Source organism: Stegostoma tigrinum, chromosome 24 (genome assembly GCF_030684315.1).
Source record: "Stegostoma tigrinum isolate sSteTig4 chromosome 24, sSteTig4.hap1, whole genome shotgun sequence".
Lineage (NCBI taxonomy): Eukaryota > Metazoa > Chordata > Chondrichthyes > Orectolobiformes > Stegostomatidae > Stegostoma > Stegostoma tigrinum.
In genome coordinates, this window is record NC_081377.1 from 37,330,970 (window position 1) to 37,357,404 (window position 26,435).

Sequence of the window (26,435 nt, forward strand, 5' to 3'; positions counted from 1 at the left end):
TGATTCTGTTTCTAATTTCCAGCACTTGCAGTTCTTTGACTTTTAAATTCTTAATAGATGTTAATTTTGAAAGACTACATGAAAGACTACAGTTAAAATTTCGGCACCAAAGTTAATTCAGCTGTCCTTCAGTTTAGATGACAATCCATACCAAATTGTTCCCAATTCTCTAAATTTCTCACAACATCATAATGTGAATCAACCTTTGAGGTTCTGTCTTAACTCCAAGAAGACTAGACACAGGGCCAGGAGGACAACACCAAGTCGAAAGAAAGTGGATTCAATAAATCCAAACTGGGTTATGTTTTAAAGGCCAGAAGGATATCGAAGAAGGAAACATTTTGAAGGGCAGGGGAGAAGTTGGTTTTGGAGTACTTCAGTTTGTGAGACTCTACTGGTGGTAGGGATTTAGTTTAATAGAGGAGCATGGTGGGGAATATTTTAAATGAAGAATCATAAGGATGATGGGAGTAGAGATCTAATTTTAAATTGGCTGTTAAATCAGGCGAAGCGACGGGGGTTGTGATAAAATGGGAAGAGGTTCACTGGAGACACCAATATTAGACCATTGTGTGGAATGTGGAAGTAATGCTAGTCCAGTCTGCAGGTATGTCACTGACTGATGAGACTGCATTTGGAATTTAGACTCCTTAGTTACTAAAATGGCTTAAATAACTGTTCTCTTTATACTTCTTTCATATTTGCAAGTTTATATTTAATTTCTCCTTATTTTTGCATGATGTTAACAAAAAGATTCCTTTGAAACATTTGAGATGAGATAGAGGAGTATATGAAATGCTGTGGGACATATCTTAGAAAATCAGCAAATATTTAATTTTATAATCCTCACAGATCTGAATTTGACAGCCATGTGCTGTAGCTGACTTTTGAAGCCTCGTTTTCAGGTGTGCATTGTGGTAAGAGGATAGCTGTGATCTAATGATGCTTTGACTCAGTACAGTTGTTAACGTTCTGACAATGTCATAATCATAAAGATGTTATTTCTTGAAAAGCCAATTGCTTTTGGAAACAGCAACTTGGCTTACACAACATTAAGCCCAAATGTTAGTACTAGGATCAATTTGAAATGAATTAAGAGCACAGCAGCAGATTGAAAATTGGTAGAAATATTTTCCCACTGGTATATTGGTTCCAACGTGCTTTATCAATTTAGTGAAAAACCTGGTATCTAGTATTGGAGTGCCAATTAATGGGGAAGAAAACATTAGAAGTCAGTTCAGAAAGAATGAGTCTGCAATTTTTCCTGCAAGCAGCTTTTGCTTTTGTGACGATCATGCTTTCCAAACAGTTAATTTAAATGAATGTGCACCTTGATCACACATTGTGCACATATGTTTGTGGAGAACTAGCCTAAGTCTTTAGTCTGGAAAGACATTAATGTGTAATCTTTATGCTGGTTGATGTACATATGTAAATTGTGGATCTTTAGATATACACTGCATATTTGTAAGATGATATTCAGCCTTCCCAGAAATTATTGATTTAAGATTAGAAATGTGTTAAAATTCATCTCTTATTCTTCTAGATACCAATAAATACAACTCAATGTTTCCTCCCTCTAACCACATTCCAGGGATTGGCCACATGTACTTCTGAATTGCTTATGTCAAATGTATTTCATTCCATCACTAAGGGAATCATGACAGGAACATGTGAATAAAACGGCTATCCTACTGAGTGGAATCTCTGCACTCTATACTCTGGAATGCTTGGAACCAGGCTTTAATAATGGGAGAGTAGTTGAGGCTCTTTCATCAGCACCCAGCCTCTGGGTTCTTCAACCAGTTAGGGAGGGTGGGCATGAAAGTACATTCATTCTGGTGGGGGGAAAGTGACTAATTGAAGAGGTACAGCATTACAAGAGCTAAAGAGCAAGGATCTCACGCTGCAAGACAGATGATGGCTGAACACTGCCTGGTGTCAGGCCCTGAATACTGCTTTGCCAGCATTCTTCTACAACAACACTCTGCAGGATGAAACACCTTGCAACTCCACACCACCTTCTCTCTCCTGGGGTCTCACATGTGCATCTCAGAAACAATGCCCTCGACCTAGTACCTTCTCACAACCACATTTAGGGAAAGTGAACACATAATATGACAGAAGCAGAAAGCGGAGGTTAGGATCGCCATCCAGTGACAGACAGGTGCTCGTACATTGCTGATGCATGTTCAATGAAATAGAATGCTCTTTCCATCAGGCTGTAAATTTCAGCAATGAGCAGTAATGACAGCCTGAACATCCTGATGTATCCGTGCTTCGACATGCTTGGAAAGCTGAAGGTTGTTCTGTCAACCAAGTGTTTAGGCACAATGCAAACCTTAAAAACTATTATTCACAGGTTAAGGGTATTGCTGGCTAGAACACCATTTATTGCCCATCGCTAATTGCTGAGGTCAACCATATTGCTGTGGGTCTGCAGTCACATGTCGAACAGACCAGATAGGTAAGGCAGTTACTTGTCTAAAGGACATGAGTGAACCCAATGGGTTTTTCAAGACAACTAACAATGGTACTCTGGTTATCATTCGGCTTTTAATTCCAGATATTTATTGAATTCAAATTCCAACATCTGCCAATACAGAAAACATGGAGAAATGACATTGGGGTCAAAATCAGATCGAGCATTTGAACTTATGCCACCTGTCGACCAGTGACCAAATAATTTGAATGAGGCTTACTAAAATGAGGGACCGGAACCTGACCAAATTCAAAAGAGGAAGACAAATCCGTGAGGTTCCCTGAATCATGAGGTAAATGTAATGCAGAGCTGACCACTTGCCCACATAATGGTGCTACACTGTGACAGTTTCACACTCCTCTGATATACAATCACCTTTATGCAGGACAGGGGAGTGGACGCCTGCCCCAACAGCCTGAATCAGGAGACGGCCTTTAACAGGATATCACACATCTACATGCAGGACATGCTTTCCAAAGTGGGAGTTCGAGAGGGAATTCACAACTGGATCCGACTGCTCTACACGAGCATCATTCCTGAAGTCTCAATCAACGGGTAGGAATCAGAAAGCGTCCCAATCAGATCTTGAGTCAGGCAGGGCTGCCCATTCTCTCCTGCCTTGTTTGTGTGTTGTCTAGAGCCATAGCTGTGTCCATCAGGAAGGATGCAAGCCAGAAAACAGTGTCAAATCAAGGCCAGAGCGAGGCCCCGTGCTTTGGGAACTGGGCCAACCAATCTTTTGTCCCCTTCACAGTCAGGGCAGATTACCTGAAGCTGCTGAAAATATGATTTGGAGCAGCTGGGGTGTGTGCAAAATCTTCAGCGGAGCACAATGCCAAGGTGAGGTAGAAATTGGTCTTTTGGGAACACCTCTCCCTCTCCATTGTGGGTAGAAATCTGGTCACCACTAAAAGGCACTCTCTCCGTTGTTGTATATGGTGCAATATTCCCCTGAGACTGTGTTATTGCAGCCACCCGAGCCATATTCCACTTCATCTGGAGATCTAAGATAAGTCGAATCCACAGGGACACCACATACAAAACACTGGATAAGGGGGAAGAATGCACCCAATGCTACCCCCATCCTAATCGTGACTTTTGTGTGTGTAGACCCTCGGTATGAAAACAAGAAGTTTCACTGCATACTGAGGTTTTACTTGGCCCTTGTATTCTGAAGGATGGGACTGTCCTTACTGTGAAACACTGCAAATACTTGAACAATTCCATATCACCTGTCCTTCGTGGAGAAACTTACAAAGAAAAATACCTTTGACCACAAGTCCATTAGGAAGTGGTCAGCATGTAATGTGCTTGAGAACCTGTGGGAAAAGGAAAGGGTGGCTCCGGTCACATGGTTCCCTGAGCAGATTGCCAAAGACATTTAACAGAATGCCTCATCACCAGAACTTTCCAACAAGCACCAAGACAATGCTTGGCTGGTGGTGAGAGGGGCACTACCTGTGAGGTGCATCATATACACTGGTCTGTGCCACTGCACACTGCACTCTAAGCAGATATGGGGGAGTTGAGACTGTCACACATCTCCAACTGGAATGTGGCTTTTCAAAGGAAGTTGGAAGAAAGATGCAGTGGTCATTGTTGAAGTTCGTCCCGCGCAGGTCACTGACACAACAGTCTGTGCTCTACGATTCATTCCCCGGGATGCACACTGAGAGAAACATCATCCATGCCTGCAGGACGGTTAGCTTGGTGAAGGGGGGTTCTTTGGTGTGCCTGAAACCTGCTGGTCTTCCAGAGCAAAGTGGTGACCTTGACCAAATGCTGCAGACTGGCAGATTCCAGGATCCAGCACTACGTGCTGAGGGGAGCATGAAAGCTTGGGGCAGCTGCCGCCAAACTGCAGTGGGTAAAGATCATTCTTTGAACTGTTTCTAATGAAGTTAAACAGGGGTCCATTCAGTTACTAAACACTCCTGGCACCTCAACAGCATGTAAATATAGCCTTGCACATGTAAGAGTTGTCTTTAATTTGTTTGTTGATTTGTTGAATAGAGTCAAACTCCAAAGTTTGTTTGTTGGTGCTAAATGACTTATTTGTGTTCCTAACGTGTATGAACAATCATTAGTAAGGAGTTAGAAATCCAAACAGGTTCAGCGTAAAATGTGAATTCTTGTTTATATTTAAACTCACCTTTTTTCTCTGCTGTATGTTTGAGCAATTCTCTTTTCAGTCCACAGCAAACAATGCCTATCCGAGCAATAACAGATGGACTTTGTCCATGGTTACAATTGAACCAAAAAGTCAAACTCCATTTAAATTGCAAAGCATTTCCTATATCTTCCTGAGACTGTAAACTTCACGGTCCACAGCTGGGTCTTTTTTCATATGCTTTCTGCAAAAGCCTACTTGTTGGGACCAGAATCACATTATATCGACAGCTCTTGTCTGAATGTATGATTATGAAGCTCCTCTGCTTAAAATCAACTCCTGCCTCCACTGAAGCAATGTCAAAACCTATAAAGTTTGGGTAAAAGAATGATTAACAATTTATAGAATTTCTAAGGATGATCGTGTGCAGTTCTGGTCACCCCATTACAAGAAGGATATGGAAGCATTGGAAAAGGTGCAGAGGAGATTCACCAGGATGTTGCCTGGTCTGGAGCGCAGGCCCTATGAAGAAAGGCCGAGGGTCTGTTCTCATTGGAGAGGAGGAGGCTAAGAGGGGATTTAATAGAGATATACAAGATGATCAGAGAATTAGATAGGGTGGACAGTGAGAGTCTTTTTCTGAGGATCATGACTTCAGCTTGTACAAGGGGGCATAGCTACAAATTGAGGGGTGATAGATTTAAGACAGATGTCAGAGGCAGGTTCTTTACTCAGAGAGTGGTAAGGGCGTGGAACACCCTGCCTGCCAATGTAGTTTACTCAGCCACATTAGGGGCATTTATACAGTCCTTGGATAAGCATATGGATGATGATGGGAGCGTGTAGGGGGAGGGGCTTAGATTAGTTCACAGGTCGGTGCAACATCGAGGGCCGAAGGGCGTGTTCCGCGTTCTATGATCGCACAATGCTGTGAAAAAGAACTAGTGAATTCATATATTCAATCCCTGTTGCTATGCAGTTAAGAGTAAAGTTCTCCATGGCAACAATCGAGCCATGTCCTAAAATTGATCACGGGTCAGATATCAGACTTAGAAGCTTCAGCTTCGCTCTCACTTTGAACTTTACAGCTGCCAACAGAACAGTGGAGAGCAATATTGCTCCATAACAATGCCAAAGAGCTCTTAGAACAGTAAGCCAGAGTACACACTTTAGCCCTTCTACTAAAATCACTGGGAGTACTTCTAAGACAATGAAAAGCTGCACCTTGGTTCCAACAAAATGTGATTTGGGATGTGCACTGGTTACTAAAATTCCATAAATAGGGGAGAACACGGGGCAAAACACTGCATGAGTAATGTCATAAACTTTACAGATCCCAGTTTCTGGAATGTGAATGGGGCAAAGGGTTTAAGATTTCATTGAGTGATGGTAATAGGAAATGCATTAAGTAGGAAGATAGGAAAGTGAAAACGTTTACTTAAGTAGTTTTGGAGGACATTCCGAAAGCAGCAACAATTCCAGCTTGGATCAAACACAGGCTAGTGCTGTAAATTTTCTGTAAATTTATTTAATCCATTCTCTTAAACTCCTTTTGTTCACTGTTTAAACCTCCCAGAATGAATAAATCAGCACCCTTGGTGAAAGAGCAGACAAAAGAGTTCCATACTACCAATTAAAGTACAATGTCAAGGATTATAAAAAAGAAGCAAAGTAGTTAATAGGTAGACACATAAATAACAACAGAAAAATTAGAACTGGAATCCGGTCACTAAGGGATATAGTAACAACAACAATTTACATTTATACTATAAATATAGCACAGCAGAATGTCCCAAAGTGTTTCACAAAGGCTTTGTGAAGGAAAATCTGTCACTGAACCACAGAAAATATCAGGTCAGGTCATCAAAATCTTGGTCAAAGAGGGAGTTTTCAGGAGTATTATTTAAAAATAGCAGAGAAATAGAGAGCAGGAGAGAGACATCGCGGGAAGGAGAAGTGGAGAGATTTTTTGAAGAAATTCAGATTTCAGGGCCAACGCACAGTGACAAAAGATTGAGCAATTAACATGGTGGCTGAGAAGAGGCCAGAATTAGAAGTAAGGAAGCACAGTGTGAAGCTGGATGAACACAGCAGGCCAAGCAGCATCAGTGTAGCAGGAAAGCTTGACGTTTCGGGTCAGGACCCTTTTTAGAAATTTCTGAAGAAGGGTCCCAACCCGAAATGTCAAGCTTTCCTGCTCCACTGATGCTGCTTGGCCTGCTGTGTTCATCCAGCTTCACACTGTTATCTCAGATTCTCCAGCATCGGCAGTTCCCTATCTCTCTTAGAAGTAAGGAAGAAACTTTCACAGTTTATGGGAAGCAGAAGGCTGCAGAGTGGAAGGGTTGGCTCAGGGAGAATCAGTGGCTAGTCCTCAGAGGCATTTTATAATTGTTAATTTACCAGACTGGAAGGCAATTCCGTTTCATAGGTTTAAAGGTGACATGTGAACAGAACATGACCTGTGTTAAAACACGGGCAGCACAGTTTTAAATGAACACAAGCTGATGTCAAATGAAAGGTGAGAGACTGTCAGGCGTTCACTGGAATCGCTAAATCTAGAATGGATGAGAGTTTCAGCAGCAGATGAGCTTAAGCAGGGCAGGCATTGAGTGATGGCTTCTGGGACTTTCCAATGAGGAGACATTGAGTAAGTTAGTCTCGTACTTATTCAAGATTACAAGAACGAGAGGTGACATTATTGAACCATACGAAATTCTTTGTGAGCTTGATAAGTGTGGCTGACTGGCAGCTCAGCTCTTAGAGAGCAAAATGGCTACTCCCATGGTCCTTGATCCTGAGGAAGGTCAGACTATGCTTGAGATTAATTTTAGCTTATATGTTCATAAGATGTAGCGTCAGACATAGACCATTCAACTTTTCAAGTTTGCTCTGCCATTCAAAGAGAGTCTGGGTTTTTTGATAACACAAAACTCCACTTTTCTGCCAGACAGTGTTTTGGTTTGCTTTGCTATCTTGTTACTGTTCATAATGCAACAGATTATACAGAGAGAAGGTTATTGTTTGAATTGATGGCTTGGGCTCTCCGTCAAATACTTACCTTCAGACAAACTGACTACTTGCTGAAACAGCTGTATGGAAACATAGGAAGACAAGCTAAGCAGCTATTGGTTCAAATTAATAAAAAGTAATTATAGGATAATGAAATGTCAGATAATAAATATTAACACTCAACACGTTCATAAGAAATGGTTTAAGGAAGAAGGATAATGATACAGCTAAAACTGCCAGTGACAGAGGAATCAATTGTTTCAGAAGCTGAGACAATCTTTTGTAGTGTTGACTAGCAGTTTCAGATATTTGGCTGTGTCACATGTGCTAGGATAAAAGACAGTGGTAACATAAGTCAAAATATGAGTAAAAAAATGCTGGAACCATCAACAATAAGGCAACATTTCGAGAGAGAGAGAGAGACAGACAGACAAACAGAGTTAACATTATAGTTCCAAAGAAGTTTATCAAAACTGGAACAGGTTGGAAATTTAATCTGTTTTTCGAGAAGTGTGGGTTTATAACATAGAGATATAGAAGCTAGGAGATGGTCATTTGGCCCTTTGAACCTGCTGTGCCGTAATCATGGCTGATCCTCTAAATCATACAGTCAAACAGCATGGAAACAGACCCTTCTGTCCATCCAGTCAATGCTGAGCATAACCCCAAAGCCAGTCCCACCTGCCCAACCCTGGCTCATATCCCTCCAAACCTTTCCTATTCATGTACTTATCCAAATGTCTTATAAATGTTGCAATGGTACCTATATCCACCTCTTCCTCAGGAAGCTCATTCCACATGTAAACCACCCCCTACATAAGAAAAGCGCCCCCTATGTCTTTTTAAAATCTCTCTCCTCTCACCTTATAAATGTGCCCTCTGGGCTTGAAGTCCACCATTCTAAGGAAAAGACAGCTACCACTAACTCTATCTATACTCCTCATTATTTTATGAACTTCTATAAGGTCTCCTCTTAACCTCCCACCCTCCAGTGCAAAAAGTCCCAGCCTATCCAGCCCTTTCTAATAACTTAAGCCATCCATACCTGGCAACATCCTGGTAAATCTTTTCTGAACCTTCTTCATCTTAATAGTATCCCTCCTATAACTTGGCAACCGGAACTAGACACAATATTCCAGAAGGGGCCTCACCAATGTCCTGTACAACCTCAGCATGACTTCTCAACTCCTATACTCAAAGGATTGAGCAATGTAGGCAAGTGTGTCAAACACCCTTTAACCATCCTGTCTATGTGATGCAAACTTCAAAGAATTTTGTACTTGAACCCCTAGGTCCCTCTGTTCTACAACACTACCCAAGGTCCTACCATTCATTATGTAAGCCCTACCCTTGTTTGTTTATTTTACTAAAATGCAATACCTTGCATTTATCCAGGCTGAACTCCATCTGCTATTTTTCAGTCCATTGATCCACTGGATCAAGATCCCTTTGTATTCTTAGAAAGCTTTCTTCACTGTCTACTTTGCCACCAGTTTTAGCATTGTCTGCAAACTGACTAACCATGCCTTCTATATTCTTAGCCAAATAATTTATATAAATGACAAAGAGGATCTAGAACTGATCCCTGTGGAACACCAAGGGTGACAGGCTTCCAGTCCAAAAACCAACCCTCCACCACTGCACTCTAGTCTCCTGCCGTTAAACTATTTATGTAATCAATAGGCAAGCTCACCCTGAATCCCATGTGACCGAACTTCACCAAATTGTTTACCTTGCAGAACCTTGCAAAGGCTTTACTAAAATCTAAATAAACAACATCCACTACTGTGCCCAAATCAACATCCCCAAAAACCTATCAAGTTTGTGAGACATTATTTTCCTTCTGCATGAGTTCAAAGTGAGAGGAGGAAAGTTTAAGGGAGATATGCGTGGCAAGTTCTTTACGCAGAGGGTGGTGGGTGCCTGGAATGCATTGCCAGCGGAGGTGGTAGACGTAGACACGTTAGCATCTTTTAAGATATATTTGGACAGGTACATGGATTGGCAGGGAGCAAATGGACACAGACCGTTAGAAAATAGATGACAGGTAAGACAGAGGATCTTGATCGGCGCAGGCTTGGAGGGCCGAAGGGCCTGTTCCTGTGCTGTAGGTTTCTTTGTTTCAAACCATGCTGACTATCCCTAATCAATTTTTGCATCCCTAAATGTCCATCAATTCTATCTTTTATAATCACCTCCAACAATTTACCCACAACCAAAGTCAGACTCAGAGGTCTATCGTTCCCCGGTTTCTTTGATTGAAATGTATAAAATTTGAACAGAATTAGACAAAGGTACAACACTCCTTAGCCACCCTCCAGTCATCAGGCACCCAACCATAGTTATAGATGCTGAAAATATTTCTGCAAGGAGTCTCAAAATTTCCTCCCTTATTTCCCACAACATTCTGTGATACATTAGATCAGGTACTGGAGATTTATCTATCTTCATATTCTCTAAGACCTCCCAAACTTCCTCTTCTGTAATGTGAATTGTTTCTAAAACATCAAAATTTATTTCTCTGCACTCTCTACCCTCCATTTCTTTCTCGACAGTAACAACCAACACAAAATATTCATTTAGTATCACATCCATCTCCTGGGGTACAACACAAAGTCAAACTCCTTGATATTCAGGGGCCTTACCCCCTCTCTAGTTAGCCTCTTGTCCTTAACGTATTTGTTAATGATAATTCAGAGAGATTCTACCTTATCTGCCAATGCTATCTCATATACTCTTTTTGCCTTCCTGATTTCTTTCTTAAGAATGCCCCCAGTGCCACATTCTTGCTTTCTCTCCATTCGCCTTGATGCCTTTAAAATTTAAACGCTTACCTATTTCTTCCTGGAATATATTCACTGACTTGGCCTCTGTAGCCTTCTGGGAGTGGAGGATTCACAGTTTCACTGTTTTCAAATGAAGACATTTTTCCTCATAACAGTCCTAAATGAGCTACGATAATAAAGTGCAAAGCTGGATGAATACAGCAGGCCAAGGATCTAGGCCCGAAACGTCAGCTTTTGTGCTCCTGAGATGCTGCTTGGCCTGCTGTGTTCATCCAGCTTCACACTTTATTATCTTGGATTCTCCAGCATCTGCAGATCCCATTATCCCTAAATGAGCTACATTGTATTTTGAGACAGTGCCTCCTCGTTCTAGACTCCCCAACTGGGAAATTGTTCTGCCTGTGTTTAGCGCTGTTCAAATTTTATACATTTCAATCATCCCTCTTCATTCTTTTAACCACTACTGAATATGGGCTCAGCCAAAACAATCTTTTCTCACAGAACAGCCCTACCATCCCTACTCTCAGCCTAATGAGCCTCCGCATGCACTGCCTCTAAGGCAAGTATAAAATTTTCTTAGGTGGGGAGACCAAAGCCACATGCAATACTCCAGGTGTGGTCCTACTAAGGTCTTGTATAACTACAGTAAGTCAACCCTACTTCTGAATTCAAATTCTCTTGCAATGAAGGTCAAATATCATTTGTCTTCCTAATTGCCTGCTGCACCAGTTTGCCTATTTTTACTGACCAATTTTCAAGGACAGCTAGTTTCCTTTATGTATCCACACTTCTCAATACATCACTGTTTTTCACATCAAAGTGTATAACTTTACATTTGGCCATGTTATACTGCTTCTGCCTTTTGTTTGCCCACATGCTCAACTTGCCCAATGACCTTGACGTCTCCTCGCACCCTCCTCACAACACTGTCCAATTTTGCGTCATCAACAAACCTGTAAATATTGCACTTGGTTCCCTCAATGAAGCTTCAGCTGGGAATTGAGCCCAGGAACTCTCACATATCTTTCTACAACTCATTCCAAAGCCCCCAGACGAACAAGCCAAATTAATGCACAGCTAGCATGCGTTTGTCAAAGGAAATTCATATCTGGCTAATGGGATTGAGTGCTTTGGTTAACAATTAAAGACTTGATGAAGGTAGTATAGTAGATGCTGTATTGAGGGACGTCGAAAAAAATAATTTTATAAAGCTCTGTCCAGAACTTGTCCAGAAAACAGAAATACATGGGTATTAAAGTGATGACAAAGATATTTAATTAATGAGCACAACATTATTTCAGGAATAGGTACGAGAAAGGGCAAAGTGGTGATGTAAGTTTACGTGAAAGAATTAAGTATGCACGGGGTCCTCAGGAGTCAAAATTAGGACCTTTTTTTCAATATATACGATAACTTAGCAGGACATTAAAATGAAATGTTAGTCAATACTTTTAATACTGGGCACAACTTGCTGATGGAACACTATCTATTCCTCATCAGCTGGTATTTGTGATGGTTTCCATTTCATCATTTATACTTTGTCTTCCAAGTAGATACCAGGATACTGTTTCTTCCTGAGTTGGATGTGTGGTATAACTCTTAATTCTGAATCTGTCTGTTGCATTTCTATTCATGACTTAACATATCATCAGCATTCTCTCTACCATCATCCCTTTCTTTCTATTTCCAGTTACTGAATCTCCAAATCATCTCACTGTTTCATAGAATTAGACAGAGAAGAAAAGGAATCTGTGTGCCTGGGATTTAGTCACAACAGTGAAAAAACAATCTGGGATATTCATCTTGTAACATTTCAATTTGTTTTACCTCTACGTTAACCAAGGGTGGTGGAACAACCCTTGAGTGAAACAGAGGGCGGCTAAGAATCATCGCAGTGGAATTCTGAGAGACTGCCACAGTCATCACGACTGTACAGGAGATCTCCGCAGGACACCCCTGCAAGACAGTGAAGAAGGGCAGTGAATAAGATAGCAGCTGACAGTCATCACAGCAGAATTCTGAGACATTGCTACAGTCTTCACCTGTACATCAGGTCAGAGAGAACCTGGTGTTAAGGTGTAGTTAAACCTGAAGCATTACATTGGTGTTTCCCACCTTCCCTGACCAAAAAAATGACTCTGTAAGGAAGATAAGGAGGGTCCTGAACTAAAACCTCAACTTTTCTGCTCCTCTGATGTGTGCCTCTAGCTCCACACTGTGTGGTCTATAATTAGCAAGGTAAAAGTGTACAAGGGAGCAGCCATTAAGAGACTGGGCCAGCATTACAATTGAAGTGTTGAGGCCATTGCTTGAGAAGTTTTGGCATGAGGATGTTAAACAGGGGTACAGGGAATTCTACTCTTTTTCTGTCTGGACTGAGGGCAATGGTCTGCTCCTCTTGCAGGATGTTGGAGATCAGGGAGACTTCCAGGGTCACTGGTGGCTACACCTGCGAGAAGTGCACCTGACTGCAGTTCCGGACAGACCGTGTTAGGGAACTGGAGCTGGATACACTCGGGATCATCTGGGGTGCAGAGAACATCATTAATAAGAGCTATAGTGAAGTGGGCACTCCTAAGGTGCAGGCTGTAGGTTGGGGGGGGGTGCGGTGGTGGTGAAGGCAGATATTGCAGGGTTCCCTGTGGCCATTCCTCAATAACAGGTATACCACTTTGGATTCTGTTGGGGGGGAAATGACCTTTCGGGAGCTAGCAGCAGCAGTCAGGTCAGTGGCACTGTGATCGGCTCTGAGGCTCAGAGGGAAAGGGTGCAGTCAGACAGAGCGATACCGATGAGACTCAGTTGAGGGGGACAGACAGGAGATTCTGCGGCTGCAGAAGAGATATCAGGATGATGTGTTGCCTCCCGGATGCCAAAGTCAAGATGTCTCTTGAGTAGTTTCAGAACATTCTGAAGGGGGAAGGTGAACAGCTAGAGATAATTATGCACATTGGTACAAATGACATATGTAGGCAAAGAGATCGGGTCTTGCAAAATAAGTATAGGGAGTTAAGTAAGAAATTAAAAAGCAGGACTTCAAGGGTAGCGATCTCCAGCTTACTCCCAGTGCCACCTGCCAGTGACAATAGATAATAGAAAGATAAGCCAAGTGAATGTGTGGCTAAGCAGCTGGTGTAAGAAGCAGGATTTTCAGTTCTTGGATCATTGGGATCTCTTCTGGTGACCTGTACAAAAGGGACAGGTCGCACTTGAACTGGGAGGGGGGCCAATGTTCTTACAGGGAGGGTGCATTTGCTAGTATTACCCAGGAGGGTTTAAACCAGTTAGCAGGGGGTTGGGACTCTGAATAAGGCAGGGGCCACTGAGGAGTCAGGGGAAAATACATTAACCATCAAAAGCAAGTTTACTATTCAGGATAGCCAGGGGCACAGTAAAAGCAGGGAAAGGACTCCTGGTTTAAAGTGCATTCATTTCAATCCACAAGGCCTGCCTGGTAAGGCAGATAAGCTCAGAGCATGGACTGGCTCTGAGGACTGGGATATTATAGCCATAACAGAAACATGGCTGAGAGAAGGACAGGTATGGCAGCTATACAGAAGCTACAGGCCTGACAGGACTACAAATAAGCGAGGAGGGGGAGTTAATAAAATGTGAGGCTGGATGAACACAGCAGGCCTAGCAGCACCTCAGGAGCACAAAAGCTGACGTTTCGGGCCTAGCAGAGGAGGGGGAGTTGCCCTTTTGATAATGGAGGACATAACAGCAATGCTTAGAGAGGATACTCTTAAGGGGTCATCAAATGATGCCATGTGGTTAGAACTTAGAAACAAGGGGATGGTCACTCTGTTGGGACTAGATTATACGCCCCCAAATTGCCAGCAGCTACTAGAGGAGCAGTTGTGTATAGAGATTGCAGATAATCTGTAGGAATAATAGAGCAGTATTGGTTGAAGATTTTAATTTCCCCTGTACTGACTGGGCCAGCCACAGTGTAAAAGGCCCAGACAGGGTGGAATTTGTCAATTATGTCCAAGAAAGCTTCCTAAATCAATATGTAGAGGGAGGGTGCCATAGCCTACTCGGGAGGGTGCAACACTGGACCTCCTCTTGGGAAATGAGGTCAGGCAAGCGACTGAAGTGTCTTTGGGTCCAGTGGCCATCTCTCTCTTAGTTTGAATATAGATGTGGAAAAAGATAGGACCGGTCCACAGTTTAAGGTGCTGAACTGGAGCAGGGCCAATTTTGGGGCTATTAGGCAGGATCTAGCAGACGTCAGTTGGATGAGTCTGTTTGAAGGAAACAGAATGACCAACAAATGGGAGGCTATTAAAAGTGTGAAATCAAGAATCCAGGGACAGTATGTCCGTGTTAGGGTAAAGAAAATAGCTGGTAAGTTTAGAGATTCCTGGCTGATGAGGGTTATTGAGGCTCTGCTCAAGAAAGAGAAGGCATCCATCAGGCTCATGTAAATCCCTAGATGACTATAAACACCGTAAGAGCACACTGAAGAGGGAAACACTTAAGAGGGAAATCAGAAGAGCAAAAACAGAGTATGAGATGGATCTGGCAGATAAAGTTAAAGATATTCCCAAAAGATTCCATAGCCATTTTAAGAGCATAGCTACGGAGAGAATAGGTCACCTTAAAGTTCAGCATGGCCATCTATTGTGGAACAACAGGAGATTGGGGAGATTTTTTATGAATATTTTTCCTCAGTGTTTACTGAGGAGAGAATCATAGATGCTAAGGGAAACAAGTGGCAATGCTTTGTACCGTATACATTTTATCAGAGAGGAAGTGTTTGCTGTCTTAAAGCGTATTAAGGTGGATAAATTCCCAGGCCTGATCAAGTCCATCCTTGGATGTTCGTTGAAGCTAGGAGGAAATTGCAGAGGCCCTTGCAGAGATTTTTGCTTCATCTTCAGCCAAAGGTGAAGTTCCAGAAGACTGGAAGGTGGCTAATGTTGTTCCATTGTTTAAGAAAGGTATCAAAAACAAGCCAGGGAAATACAGACCAGTGAGCCTCACATCAGTGGTAAGCAAGTTATTGGAGAGGGTACTGAAGGACAGGGAAAACCAACATTGGGATAGTCAAGGTTTTGTTTCCATGCTGAAGTGTTTGTTTCCATGCTGTATTGCTCTCTGACTAAGGCAGTCACTACCCAAAATAAAGTCAATTTATTTGAAAGGTTTTTCTTTCATTATTATCATGACAACGTTTCCGTTTACGAAATAACTCTTTAATCCAACTCAGTATGATATAATTGGTTTGTAATCTCTATTTATATCACCAGTAAATATTTCTACTTCATTATGCCCCTAGAAGACATCAACCAGCATCAATAATTGACCTGTGCTAATGTCTCTTAATATCTGTATTGGTTTACCTCATTAATTCAAAAGATAAAGAAAGATCTTTGAGATAAAGTACTCAGAATCTGCAGTGATCTGATTTTCCTTCTGAATAATCAATAAAGATTTTGCATGGTCATCTTGAATTCTCTTTTCCTTCTTGGTACATTTCTAAGAAAACATGTTCTCTTTGTACTAACACTGCAGTTTTAATACTCATTTCCTTCTGATTCCCCAATTACTGAGATTCCTTAGACATTCCTACAACGTCAATCAATCTCCCATTTAACACCTAGCAATTGTATGTCCCATCTTATTACAAAGGAAGCACATTCATTTCTTTAAATCTCTTGGCTCTGATCTTTCCATTTTATTATTTTGGCAGCCCGTTCATCTGTTCTCTAAAATTAGTGCCTCATAGATCGCAGATTTTCTATTCCTCCAATGCCTTGTCGTTTTCCAACTGACCATCTCCCTATCTGTAACTGTGTTAGATTTACTAGGTATGTACCAGGACTGCTCCTTTACTGAAATTTTAATATTTGACACTAATCTAAATAAGGCTTTAAATTTTCAGGAATGAAATTTTGAATTCTTCCATGATCATAATTTCGCTTACATTCTCCAGTTTTTCTTCTGGCTTGAATGATCTAATACACTGATCTCAACATTTCTTTCTCCCTTTATAAATACCACAAATATCTGATTAGGGTTCTTTCTTATAGCTGCAAATGTTAATTGATAAGCTGAAGGGACAAGCATATAAGCATTGAGTATTTCCTTTCAGTAGTTTCACACTCTGCAGATTGTACTTTTGACAAATTGTATGGTGTACACAGGCATGATAGTACTTGTCAAAACACTTGATAGTACTGAAGTGCAAATATCTTTTCGCCACTTCATCAGTCCAGATACGTTAAATTAGGTAGGATACTTTTTATCCCTAGAAAACATAGACACTAAGTGCAGATTCTGAATTCAATCAAATCCCACACTACAATCCGAATCATCCATTGAGCTACTATCTCTTCCTTACTTCCATGGTAACTCAGGTTCTCTAAGATCCCTTTCTCTTTGGTGTCCACGTTTTGTCCATGTCTTTTTCCATGATTCCCCATTTTCTTCTTTCTTCCTTCTATGTGAAGTTTTATTAACTCTATGCCCCCTTACGTTAGTCTGTTCTCCTCCATCCTACACCTCTTTTGATCTGTTTCTCTTCTACCTCAAGGCTCTTAATTCACAACAATATCTTAGCTAATTCCAGTTGTGACATCAGCTTTACCAATTTTCTTTCTTTCAGTTCTAAATATTGGATATAGGTCTTGCTTTCCATTCTACCTTCAATTTATCTGCTAACTGTCTGTTTAGCTTTAGTCAAAGTTTGCAAATAACCCACCATTATATCTTCCATTTCTGGAAATCTCTCAACAACATTCAAAGTCACTTTTAAATTCCTTGCAGTAAACTTCAACACAACGTAGCTATTTTACGTCCAGATTAACCATGTACCCATTACTTAGAAAATGACACAGATCCCTTTTAAATTTAGTGAATTTAAATGCCACAATAACCTCACTTGTTATGATCCCAGCTGTTGTTACTACCAGTCAAATTTGATACTAAATTGAAATATGACTTGGTAGATCATATTTATTTCTTTAACAATGCAGTTTTTCACTGAATGTCAAGTATACATTGCTACAGATCTGGTTTTAAATATAAAACAGAAATTTATGCACAAAAGATAAAATAAACCAAGCTACTTACACATAACACAAATTCAAAAGTTTCAAAACACACAGTAAAAATAGAATATTCCATCTAATCAAATACCATTCCTCTCTCGTATTCAAACTCCACAGAGAATTACACCTATAGGTTTGATTTATGTTGTGCTTTCAATTTCTTGTCTTGAGGATCTGATAGCCTCTTTCTTCAGTATTCACACTAATGAGCTTAGATTTTCTCAAACTCAAATAAGCCTTTCAGGGATCTAACCAAACACTTCTAGTCTAGAATTTTAAACGAACCCCTGCACCGATTTCCTTGACCCAGGAGAACTATGTCTTTACATCTAACTTCAACCAGGATTTCTGCAAATGGAAAATAAAATCTTTCAAAGCACAGTTGATTCACCAAGCTAAAAAAAATCCTTATTCACTCTAACTAAATGCAACCTAATGCTTTTCAATGCTTATCTGCAGCTAAAAATCTTCCCATGCAAACAAATTCACACTAGCACTGGAAGAAGTATCTCTATCATAACAGTTTTTAAAAAATGCTTCAGAAATAGAGAAATCATCATGTCCATCATACAGACTAAAAGTTTCATACCACGAGTTAAAAATTCAAAGTCTAAATAAATTATGTTTATATCAAAATCACGTGTTACAATATGTAAGTTTCAGAGAGATCCGTCATTTCTAAACTGGAGGAATTTGAAAGGAAGGAAATAACCATCAAATGCATAAGTTTCCTTTACTTGACAGTTAACAAGCTTAACTAGCTGCACCTCTCTTAACAAAAAAGGGACACTTTGTCTGGCATAACAAAGTGTGGAGCTGGATGAACACAGCAGGCCAAGCAGCATCTTAGGAGCACAACAGCTGACGTTTCGTGCCTAGACCCTTCATCAGAAAAGGAGGATGGGGAGAGGATTCTAAAATAAATAGAGAGAGAGGGGGAGGCAGACTGAAGATGGATAGAAGAGAAGGTAGGTGGAGAGGAGAGTATGGATGGGGAGGTAGGGAGGGGATAGGTCAGTCCCGGGAGGACAGACAGGTAAAGGGGGCGGGATGAGGTCAGTCGGTAGGAAATGGAGGTGCGGCTTCAAGTGGGAGGAGGGGATAGGTGGGAGGAAGAACAGGCTAGGGAGGCGGGGACGAATTGGGCTAGTTTTGGGATGCAGTTGGGGGAGGGGAGATTTTGAAGCTGGTGAAATCCACATTGATACTGTTGGGCTGCAGGGTTCCCAAGCGTAATATGAGTTACTGTTGCCGCAACCTGCCCCCACATCTCCTGCCTCACCCCCATCCCAGGCCCCAAGATGATTTTCCACATCAGGCAGACGTTTACCTGTACACCCGCCAATGTGGTATACTGCATCCGGTGTACCCGTCGTGGCCTCCTCTACATTGGGGAAACCATGTGGAGGCTTGGGGACTGCTTTGCAGAACACCTACGCTCAGTTCGCAATAAACAATTGCACCTCCCAGTCACATACCATTTCAACTCCCCCTCCCATTCCTTAGACGTCATGTCCATCCTGGGCCTCCTGCAGTGCCACAACAATGCCACCCAAAGGTTGTGGGAAAAGCAACTCCTATTCCGCTTGGGAACCCTGCAGCCCAACAGTATCAATGTGGATTTCACGAGCTTCAAAATCTCCCCTCCCCTTACCGCATCCCAAAACCAACCCAGCTCGTCCCCGCTTCACTAACCTGTTCTTCCTTTCACCTATCCCTTCCTCCCACCTCAAGCCGCACCTCCATTTCCTACCTACTAACCTCATCCTGCCCCCTTGGCCTGTCCGTCCTCCCTGGGCTGACGTATCTCCTCCCTACCTCCCCACCTACACTCACCTTTACTGGCTCCATCTCCGCCTTTTTAACTTGTCTGTCTCCTCTCCACCTATCTTCTCCTCCATCCATCTTCGGTCCGCCTCCCCCTCTCTCCCTATTTATTCCAGTTCCCTCCCCCCATCCCCCTCTCTGATGAAGGGTCTAGGCCCGAAACGTCAGCTTTTGTGCTCCTGAGATGCTGCTTGGCCTGCTGTGTTCATCCAGCCTCACACTTTGTTATCTCGGATTCTCCAGCATCTGCAGTTCCCATTATCTCTGATCACACTTTGTCTGGCATTTCTGTGTTTGTTTGACGACACTGGAACAACTGACCCGCCTGCACGTGCTACCATCCAGGGGATAGAAACGCCGTCCGCTAGCGGCAAAGAGAGCGGTTCGAGCCATGTGACCGTTGGAAGGGCGGGGAAGACGGAATCCCAGCGTGCAGTGCGGTTCTGCAATGGTGGTCCTTAACTCCTAGCGAATGAACAAGGGCGATGAAAGCGGAGATTAGGGCAAGTCAGCTTTGCGAAGTCGCTGCTGTTCGGTTTGTTGCTTACTATTTTCCTCTGTCAGTTAGTTAGAGCTTTGGTACAGTTTGCTGTTGTGCGAGCTCTGGAGGAAAGAGGTTCGATGGGGCAGCCCGGACCCAGGCCCCGAGTGTCCTCTGCCAAATAGTGAGTATTCATTGACAGGAGCGGCCGCGCATGCGCTTGACCTCAGTACACACTTCCTGCACAATTCTATACCTCTGTGTATTAAGCCGTAGTGAAGTTAACTCCTGCAGCTCAACAACGTTTGGGAATATCTCCAGCATCTGCAGTTCCTACTATCTCAGGAATAGAATGGGCTCTGGTTTATTTTTCTGATGAAGGGTCTAGGCTCGAAACGTCTGCTTTTGTGCTCCAAAAATGCTGCTTGGCTTGCTGTGTTCATCCAGCTCTACACTTTGTTATCTTGGACTCTGGTTAATACGTTTCTTGTTATAGGATTAATGCAGTGCCACAATTTGAAATTCATCAGATTGCAATGGTAAAAAGCTTTTGTAATTTAGATAAATTTAACGCACAAGTTTTGTTTATTGTACTGTTCAGACCTTGTATGTAGCCAAGTTGGTTTCAACGTTTTTTCCTTAAAACACAAACTTTGTTGAAGCACTAGGACAAAAAAAACCTGTCCTATTCAACCCGTGTTGAATTTAAAAATACAAAGAAGTAAATTGTTTGGATAGTGTTCTTATTGATTTGTGGTATGCACACTTTATTACCCTTTAGTGACTGCTGACTTGAGAAGCTGATGGTGAACTGCTTTTTTGAATGCAGGTAAATGGCTTTTGATACAATTTTAAAATAGTTACTGTTGTGTAATTTTTTAAAAAATCAGTCAATGGCTGTGGATCTTGCTATTAGAGAAGGAGTTCCAGGATTTTGATCCAGCAACAATGAAGGAATAGTGATGTCAGGATGATGAGTGATTTGGAGGGGAATTTGGTGGTGTTATTCCCATGTATTCAGATGCCCTTGAGTGGTGTTGGACGTGCACTCGTCGAGATGACAAGTGGTGAGTATTGCCGTCAACAACTTCAATCGTGCCTGGTAGATGGTGGACAGGCTTTAGGGAGTCAGGAAGTGCAGTATTCCTAGCATTTGACTTGCTGTTGTAGCCACTGCATTTATATGGCTAATTCAGTTCAGTTTCTGGTCAGTGGTAACTCCAAGATGCTGATAAGGATTCAGTGATGGTAGTGCCTTTTGAATGTCAAGGACTGATGGTTAGATTACTAAATTGAAGAAATGTGGAACAAAATGAATCACTGATATCAATAATGGTGACCATATAACCAACTGCCTCTTATTGAAGCCAGTTATTGTCTGTCATTTGTTACTTGCCATTTATCAGCCCATGTGTGGGTATTGTCTGGACCTTGCTGCATTTGGACATTGACTGCTTCAGTAAATGAGGCGTTGTGAATGGTGCTGAAGTGTGCAGTCATGAAACAGTAACACCATACGTGTGATAACTGCAAATTTCCTCAATGACGTTGTAAAAACCAGAGCAGAAATTGCTGATGAAACTCGACAGATCTGGCAGCATCTGGTGGTGGAAAGAAAGTAGGGTTAAAAATATAAGCTAAATGCTGAGAACAGTGGGTCTGTCAGTATGCCAAGGGCAATAAAAATCCTCAGCACCCTGATGCACATCCACTTCCCTTGTTCTGAAATATGATCCACACCCCTCGCCCCATCCCCTGACAATTGTAACTATGTAACCTTGCCACCTGTAGTCAGATCTGTACTTGATAAAGTAACCATTTTGAGGAAAGGCTATGTGGAATACACGAGACAGTTGATGTGATAGAACATAGAACATAGAACATAGAACATTACAGCACAGTACAGGCCCTTCGGCCCTCGATGTTGTGCCGACCTGTCTTACCGATCTCAAGCCCATCTAACCTACACTATTCCATGTACGTCCACATGCTTATCCAATGATGCCTTAAATGTACCTAAAGTTGGTGAATCTACTACCGTTGCAGGCAAAGAGTTCCATTCCCTTACTACTCTGAGTAAAGAAACTACCTCTGACATCTGTCCTATATCTTTCACCTCTCAATTTAAAGCTATGCCCCCTCGTGCTTGCCGTCACCATCCTAGGAAAAAGGCTCTCCCTATCCACCCTATCTAACCCTCTGATTATTTTATTTGTTTCAATTAAGTCACCTCTCAACCTTCTTCTCTCTAATGAAAACAGCCTCAAGTCCCTCAGCCTTTCCTCGTAAGACCTTCCCTCCATACCAGGCAACATCCTAGTAAATCTCCTCTGCACCCTTTCCAAAGCTTCCACATCCTTCTTATAATGCGGTGACCAGAACTGTACGCAATACTCCAAGTGCGGCCGCACCAGAGTTTTGTACAGCTTCACCATAACCTCTTGGTTCTGGAACTCGATCTCTCTATTAATAAAAGCTAAAACACTGTGCCTTCTTAACAGCCCTGTCAACCTGGGTGGCAACTTTCAAGGATCTGTGTACGTAGACAAGAGATCTCTCTGCTCATCTACACTACTAAGAATCTTACCATTAGCCCTGTACTTTGCCTTCCGGTTACTCCTACCAAAGTGCATCACCTCACACTTGTCTGCATTAAACTCCATTTGCCACCTCTCAGCCCAGCTCTGCAGCTTATCTATGTCTCTCTGCAACCTACAGCATCCTTCGTCACTATCCACAACTCCACCGACCTTAGTGTCGTCTGCAAATTTACTAACCCATCCTTCTACACCCTCATCCAGGTCATTTATAAAAATGACAAACAGCAGTGGACCCAACACCGAGCCTTGCGGTACACCACTAGTAACTGCTCTCCAGGATGAACGTTTCCCATCAACTACCACCCTCTGTCTTCTTTCAGGAAGCCAATTTCCGATCCAAACCGCTATATCTCCCACAATCCCATTCCTCTGCATTTTGTACAATAGGCTATTGTGGGGAACCTTATCGAATGCCTTGCTGAAATCCTTGTTGCTGAAAATTAAGTTGAAATAATATAGTAGGGCAAAATGGAACGTTCAGAGTCAAAATAGTGTTACAGTAATGAGCTATAAGGAGGTTAGTCACATGTTGGCAAATATTTTCATGAGGCTAATTGTTCATAACCTTGGGTTGTTGAATTGCATTGGACATGACAAGTGCGTATTTTATTCAGAGCTGTTCTATGGTCTTATTGTATAGTATAACTGTAGAAAAAAACTTTAGCATCTAAGGTTTAGCATTATCCAAAAGCTGTAAACACTGTGCTGTGGAATAGTTGGAAAACAGGGTGACAACCACTTACTGTATTTCCAAATTGTTTGTTAAAGCACATGTTTAATTGACTTTGAAGAGCATGAAGCGCAAATGTCAGTATTTCTTAACAATTGGATTCACTTGAAACTTATATAAGATATTTTGGCAATGTGTTTACATTGTTCTCCATCATGTCTTGAGATGTTGCTATGCTTGCAAATGGTAAGGAATTCTTTCTTAAAATGAAACTTTCTTTGAGTTTGTAGGCATCCTATGCTATACCTAAACCCTGCATGTCTTAGTATTTGAAATCTTGGAAGTGCCTACTGTGCATAGAATAGAATTCGATCCGTGACTTGCGATTCAGGAAGTTTGGACGTCTGTGCCTGTGTCTCACTTATTAATGTTTCCATAATCTGTTTATGACTACATCATAATTTCAACTTCTCATGGGTTTTTTTTCTTTTTCAAAGATACAACAAATACTGGTTTTGCCAAATGTTATAGCAATGGACTTGATGATTAGTGTTTGAGAAGCCAATTTGTATCTTGACTTCAGCGTCCCTTTGAGCATTAGCAGCATTTCACCTAGGGTGTTTACTGTCTGAAGGCATTGTTTTACCTTTGAAATGTTGCCCTGATGGATTTTTTTGGAAAGTAAAAAGCAGATTTAGGTGCTGCTTAAGAAAGATGGCTAAACTGTTTTGGCCTCATATTGAATGAACCTGATGCTGTGTCTTTTCATTTGTGACATCTGTAAAGAGGTGACTGTATTCTAGGAGATGGTTAACTGGTTGCCTAAGTTTGACAACATCATAGTGGGCTTTGTTTGAGTTGGTAATTAGAACATTAAGAAAATTAAGAGCTTCTGTGTTCTCTCAGGATGCTATAAGCGTGTCAAGCATGAAGGGATATTAGATGCTATATTTCAGTTTTAATGCGATGGTAGGAATGAAAATGATTTGAAAGAAGTCAAACAATGAAATACTGTAACTATAGAGCAGAAAAAACTTTGGGGGTGAAAAATTGGTCAAACTCAAAAGAACCAGATTGCATTTATCTACAATCCTGAGGGAACGTGACTTGAGTTTGGATATGAGCTTAATGCACTTGTAGGGATAAAAAAGCACTATCTTACATTTAAGTTAAAGTGAATATTGCTTTAGTTCTCTATTTGAAATTGACCTTTTTCCCTCTCTACGTAATGTTACTTTGAATTGCATCTGAATCATCAATTCACCTGATCCTTGATGTTTCCAGGATTCATTCTCACTGTAAAACCCAAATTCTCTGATTCTAAAAATTGTCCTTTCTGTACTGTTGCCTGCGTTTCAGTGGTTTCACAAATTTGTTGACATTGTGGCGTACATTTTCTGTCATATTGCCTATTGTCCCCTTTGCACCAGAATATTGCTGGAAAGGAATGCTTTCCAAGGATGTTTTTTATGTCTATGCCATTTGTTCTTGTAGTGTGTGGTCATTTTAAATGTAACTCGCTGCAAACAACGTGTTGGCACTGTTTAAGAGCCGAAATGCCAGCACAGTGTGGAATTTTTGCAGTCTTGCATACAATTTACTGAACTCCCATTATGCACCTTCTGATGAACTATTTTAACTCTTTTGTTTTAAACTTGTCCGAATATGACCATGTCATATAAGCAACCAGTACATGTTTTTGATAAATTTTATCTGCAAATGTTAGCCATAACTGCTAATTGTCCTGTTTTTATATGATAGTGAAGGTGCCTGGACATAGCTCATCTTCTGTTTAGTAAAGAGGTAACCTAGGTCCCTCGGATCACTTTATAGTTCCACAGGTCATAAGGGTCATATTCAGAAAACATGGATGGATACCCATACCCTGAAACTTTGCATTTTTGAATCATCCTTCGCTACCAGTATGGCTCACTAAAAGTTGAATGCATTTATAGAGAGTCCAGGTGTACATTTTCCTATTAGTCTTTTTCAACCAACCACATGGCATAAAACACTCCTCCTGTGGCTGACTCTCCTTTTTTTTAGTCAATTGTGTTAAAATGTATATAGTTATTTCACTACAACTTTTTGCTTGTTATCTTTAACATCCTAATAACTGAATTAGATATTAACATCAGCAAGGACGTTGTTTCCTGTTAAGCTTGCATGCTGCCTATATATTTTTTAAACAGTCACAGGGCCAGCCATTCACGTCAACACAGATGTGTCTGAACTGTTGTGCAGCATGTGAAGGGATACTGTAGAATCAGGACTGTACAAAGACCAGTGCGTGGACCCCAGGGCAGTTAGGTCTCCAATCCTGGGAACCAATATGTGCAGTTAAAAGTTGGTGATGGGGCTGAGAAAAAGCCCTGGTAGCTGTCTGGAAAACTGGGGCTCAGAAGAGCAACTGGGAAACAATGATAATTCAATGCAGCTGAGATTGGGGGTGACCTGGTGATCCTTCCTCAGAAGTTCTTTTGGTTTTTATCCAAAAGTTATTTTACTGTGATTGAGAAATATTGGAGTTTTTTCTATTTTATTCATAGGATATGGTGTTACGGCATGGCCAGCATTAATTGCCCAACCCTAGTTACTCTTTGAAAGTGGTGGTGAACAGCCTTCTTGATCTGCTATATCTGCTTCTCCCACCCTTCTTGATTGTAGACATTGTGGGCTTGGAAGGTGCTATATAATGAGCTTTGAATGGTACACGCTGCTGCTATTGAGCATGCAGTGGTGAAGGAAGTGCGTGTTTGAAGATGTGGTGCCAGTCAAGTGGGTTGCTTTGTCCTGGGTGGTGGCAAGTTTTTTTTGTGTTGTTGCAGCTGTACTTAGCAAGGCAGCAGGGGCATAATCCACCACAATCCTGACTTGTGCCTTACAGATGGTGAACACTCTTGGGGAATTAGGGGCTGTCACTCACTGCAGTATCCTAGCCTCTGACTTGTGCTTGTGCTTGTTGACACTGTATTTGTTGGACCAATTCAATTCATTTTCTGGGCAGTGGTAACGCCAGTGATGTTGATATTGAGGGATTCAGTGATGTTAACGACATCGTGTGTCAAGGTCTGATGTTTAGATTCTTCCTTGTTGGAGACGGTCATTACCTGTCACTTCTGTGGCAAGTGCTGTACAGTGTTGCCACTCTCTTCTTAAAACATAGAAAAATAAACCATAACTTAGAATATAAAAGCAGAAAAATGAAGAAATAAAGTAAGTGTCCAAGTTGACAGTCCTTGTTAAATGCTCTATTATGGGCCTGGTGGCCAGGCATGATTCCCCTTTGCTGTGCCACTGCTGCCGGAATGAAAGTCACCACTCTTCAGTGCCATCAATCCATTACTGATATAACCAGCGCCATCTTGGTTACGCATTTGATTACAAAACTGGAATTAAAAAAAAACAA

At 41.6% G+C, this 26,435-nt stretch overlaps 2 protein-coding genes across 7 annotated transcripts in view; one reads left to right on the forward strand and one right to left on the reverse strand.

The window, feature by feature from the left end:
* Window positions 1-19,945, reverse strand: part of si:ch211-15d5.11 (nuclear receptor coactivator 7) — a 342,600-nt gene extending 322,655 nt beyond the window's left edge. The window contains exons 1-2 of one of the 2 annotated variants that reach the window (XM_059654361.1): window positions 19,597-19,945; window positions 12,218-12,346 (exon numbers count right to left, since the gene is read on the reverse strand). The gene's annotated coding sequence lies outside the window, so the exon portion shown is untranslated. The remainder of the gene's footprint in view (window positions 1-12,217; window positions 12,347-19,596) is intronic. The other variant, XM_059654362.1, reaches the window with a different exon arrangement.
* LOC125464921 (eyes absent homolog 3-like) overlaps window positions 19,675-26,435 on the forward strand; it is a 69,714-nt gene continuing 62,953 nt past the window's right edge. For 2 of the 5 annotated variants that reach the window (XM_048557814.2, XM_059654369.1), the window contains exon 1: window positions 19,676-19,940. Coding sequence is in view for 3 of the 5 variants with exons in the window: in XM_048557811.2 (XP_048413768.1) it covers window positions 19,761-19,778 (18 nt within the window). In the remaining 2 variants the exon portion in view is untranslated. Of the gene's footprint in view, window positions 19,941-20,279; window positions 20,296-20,537; window positions 20,586-26,435 lie in introns of those variants that run through there. The other 3 variants (XM_048557812.2, XM_048557813.2, XM_048557811.2) reach the window with 3 other exon arrangements.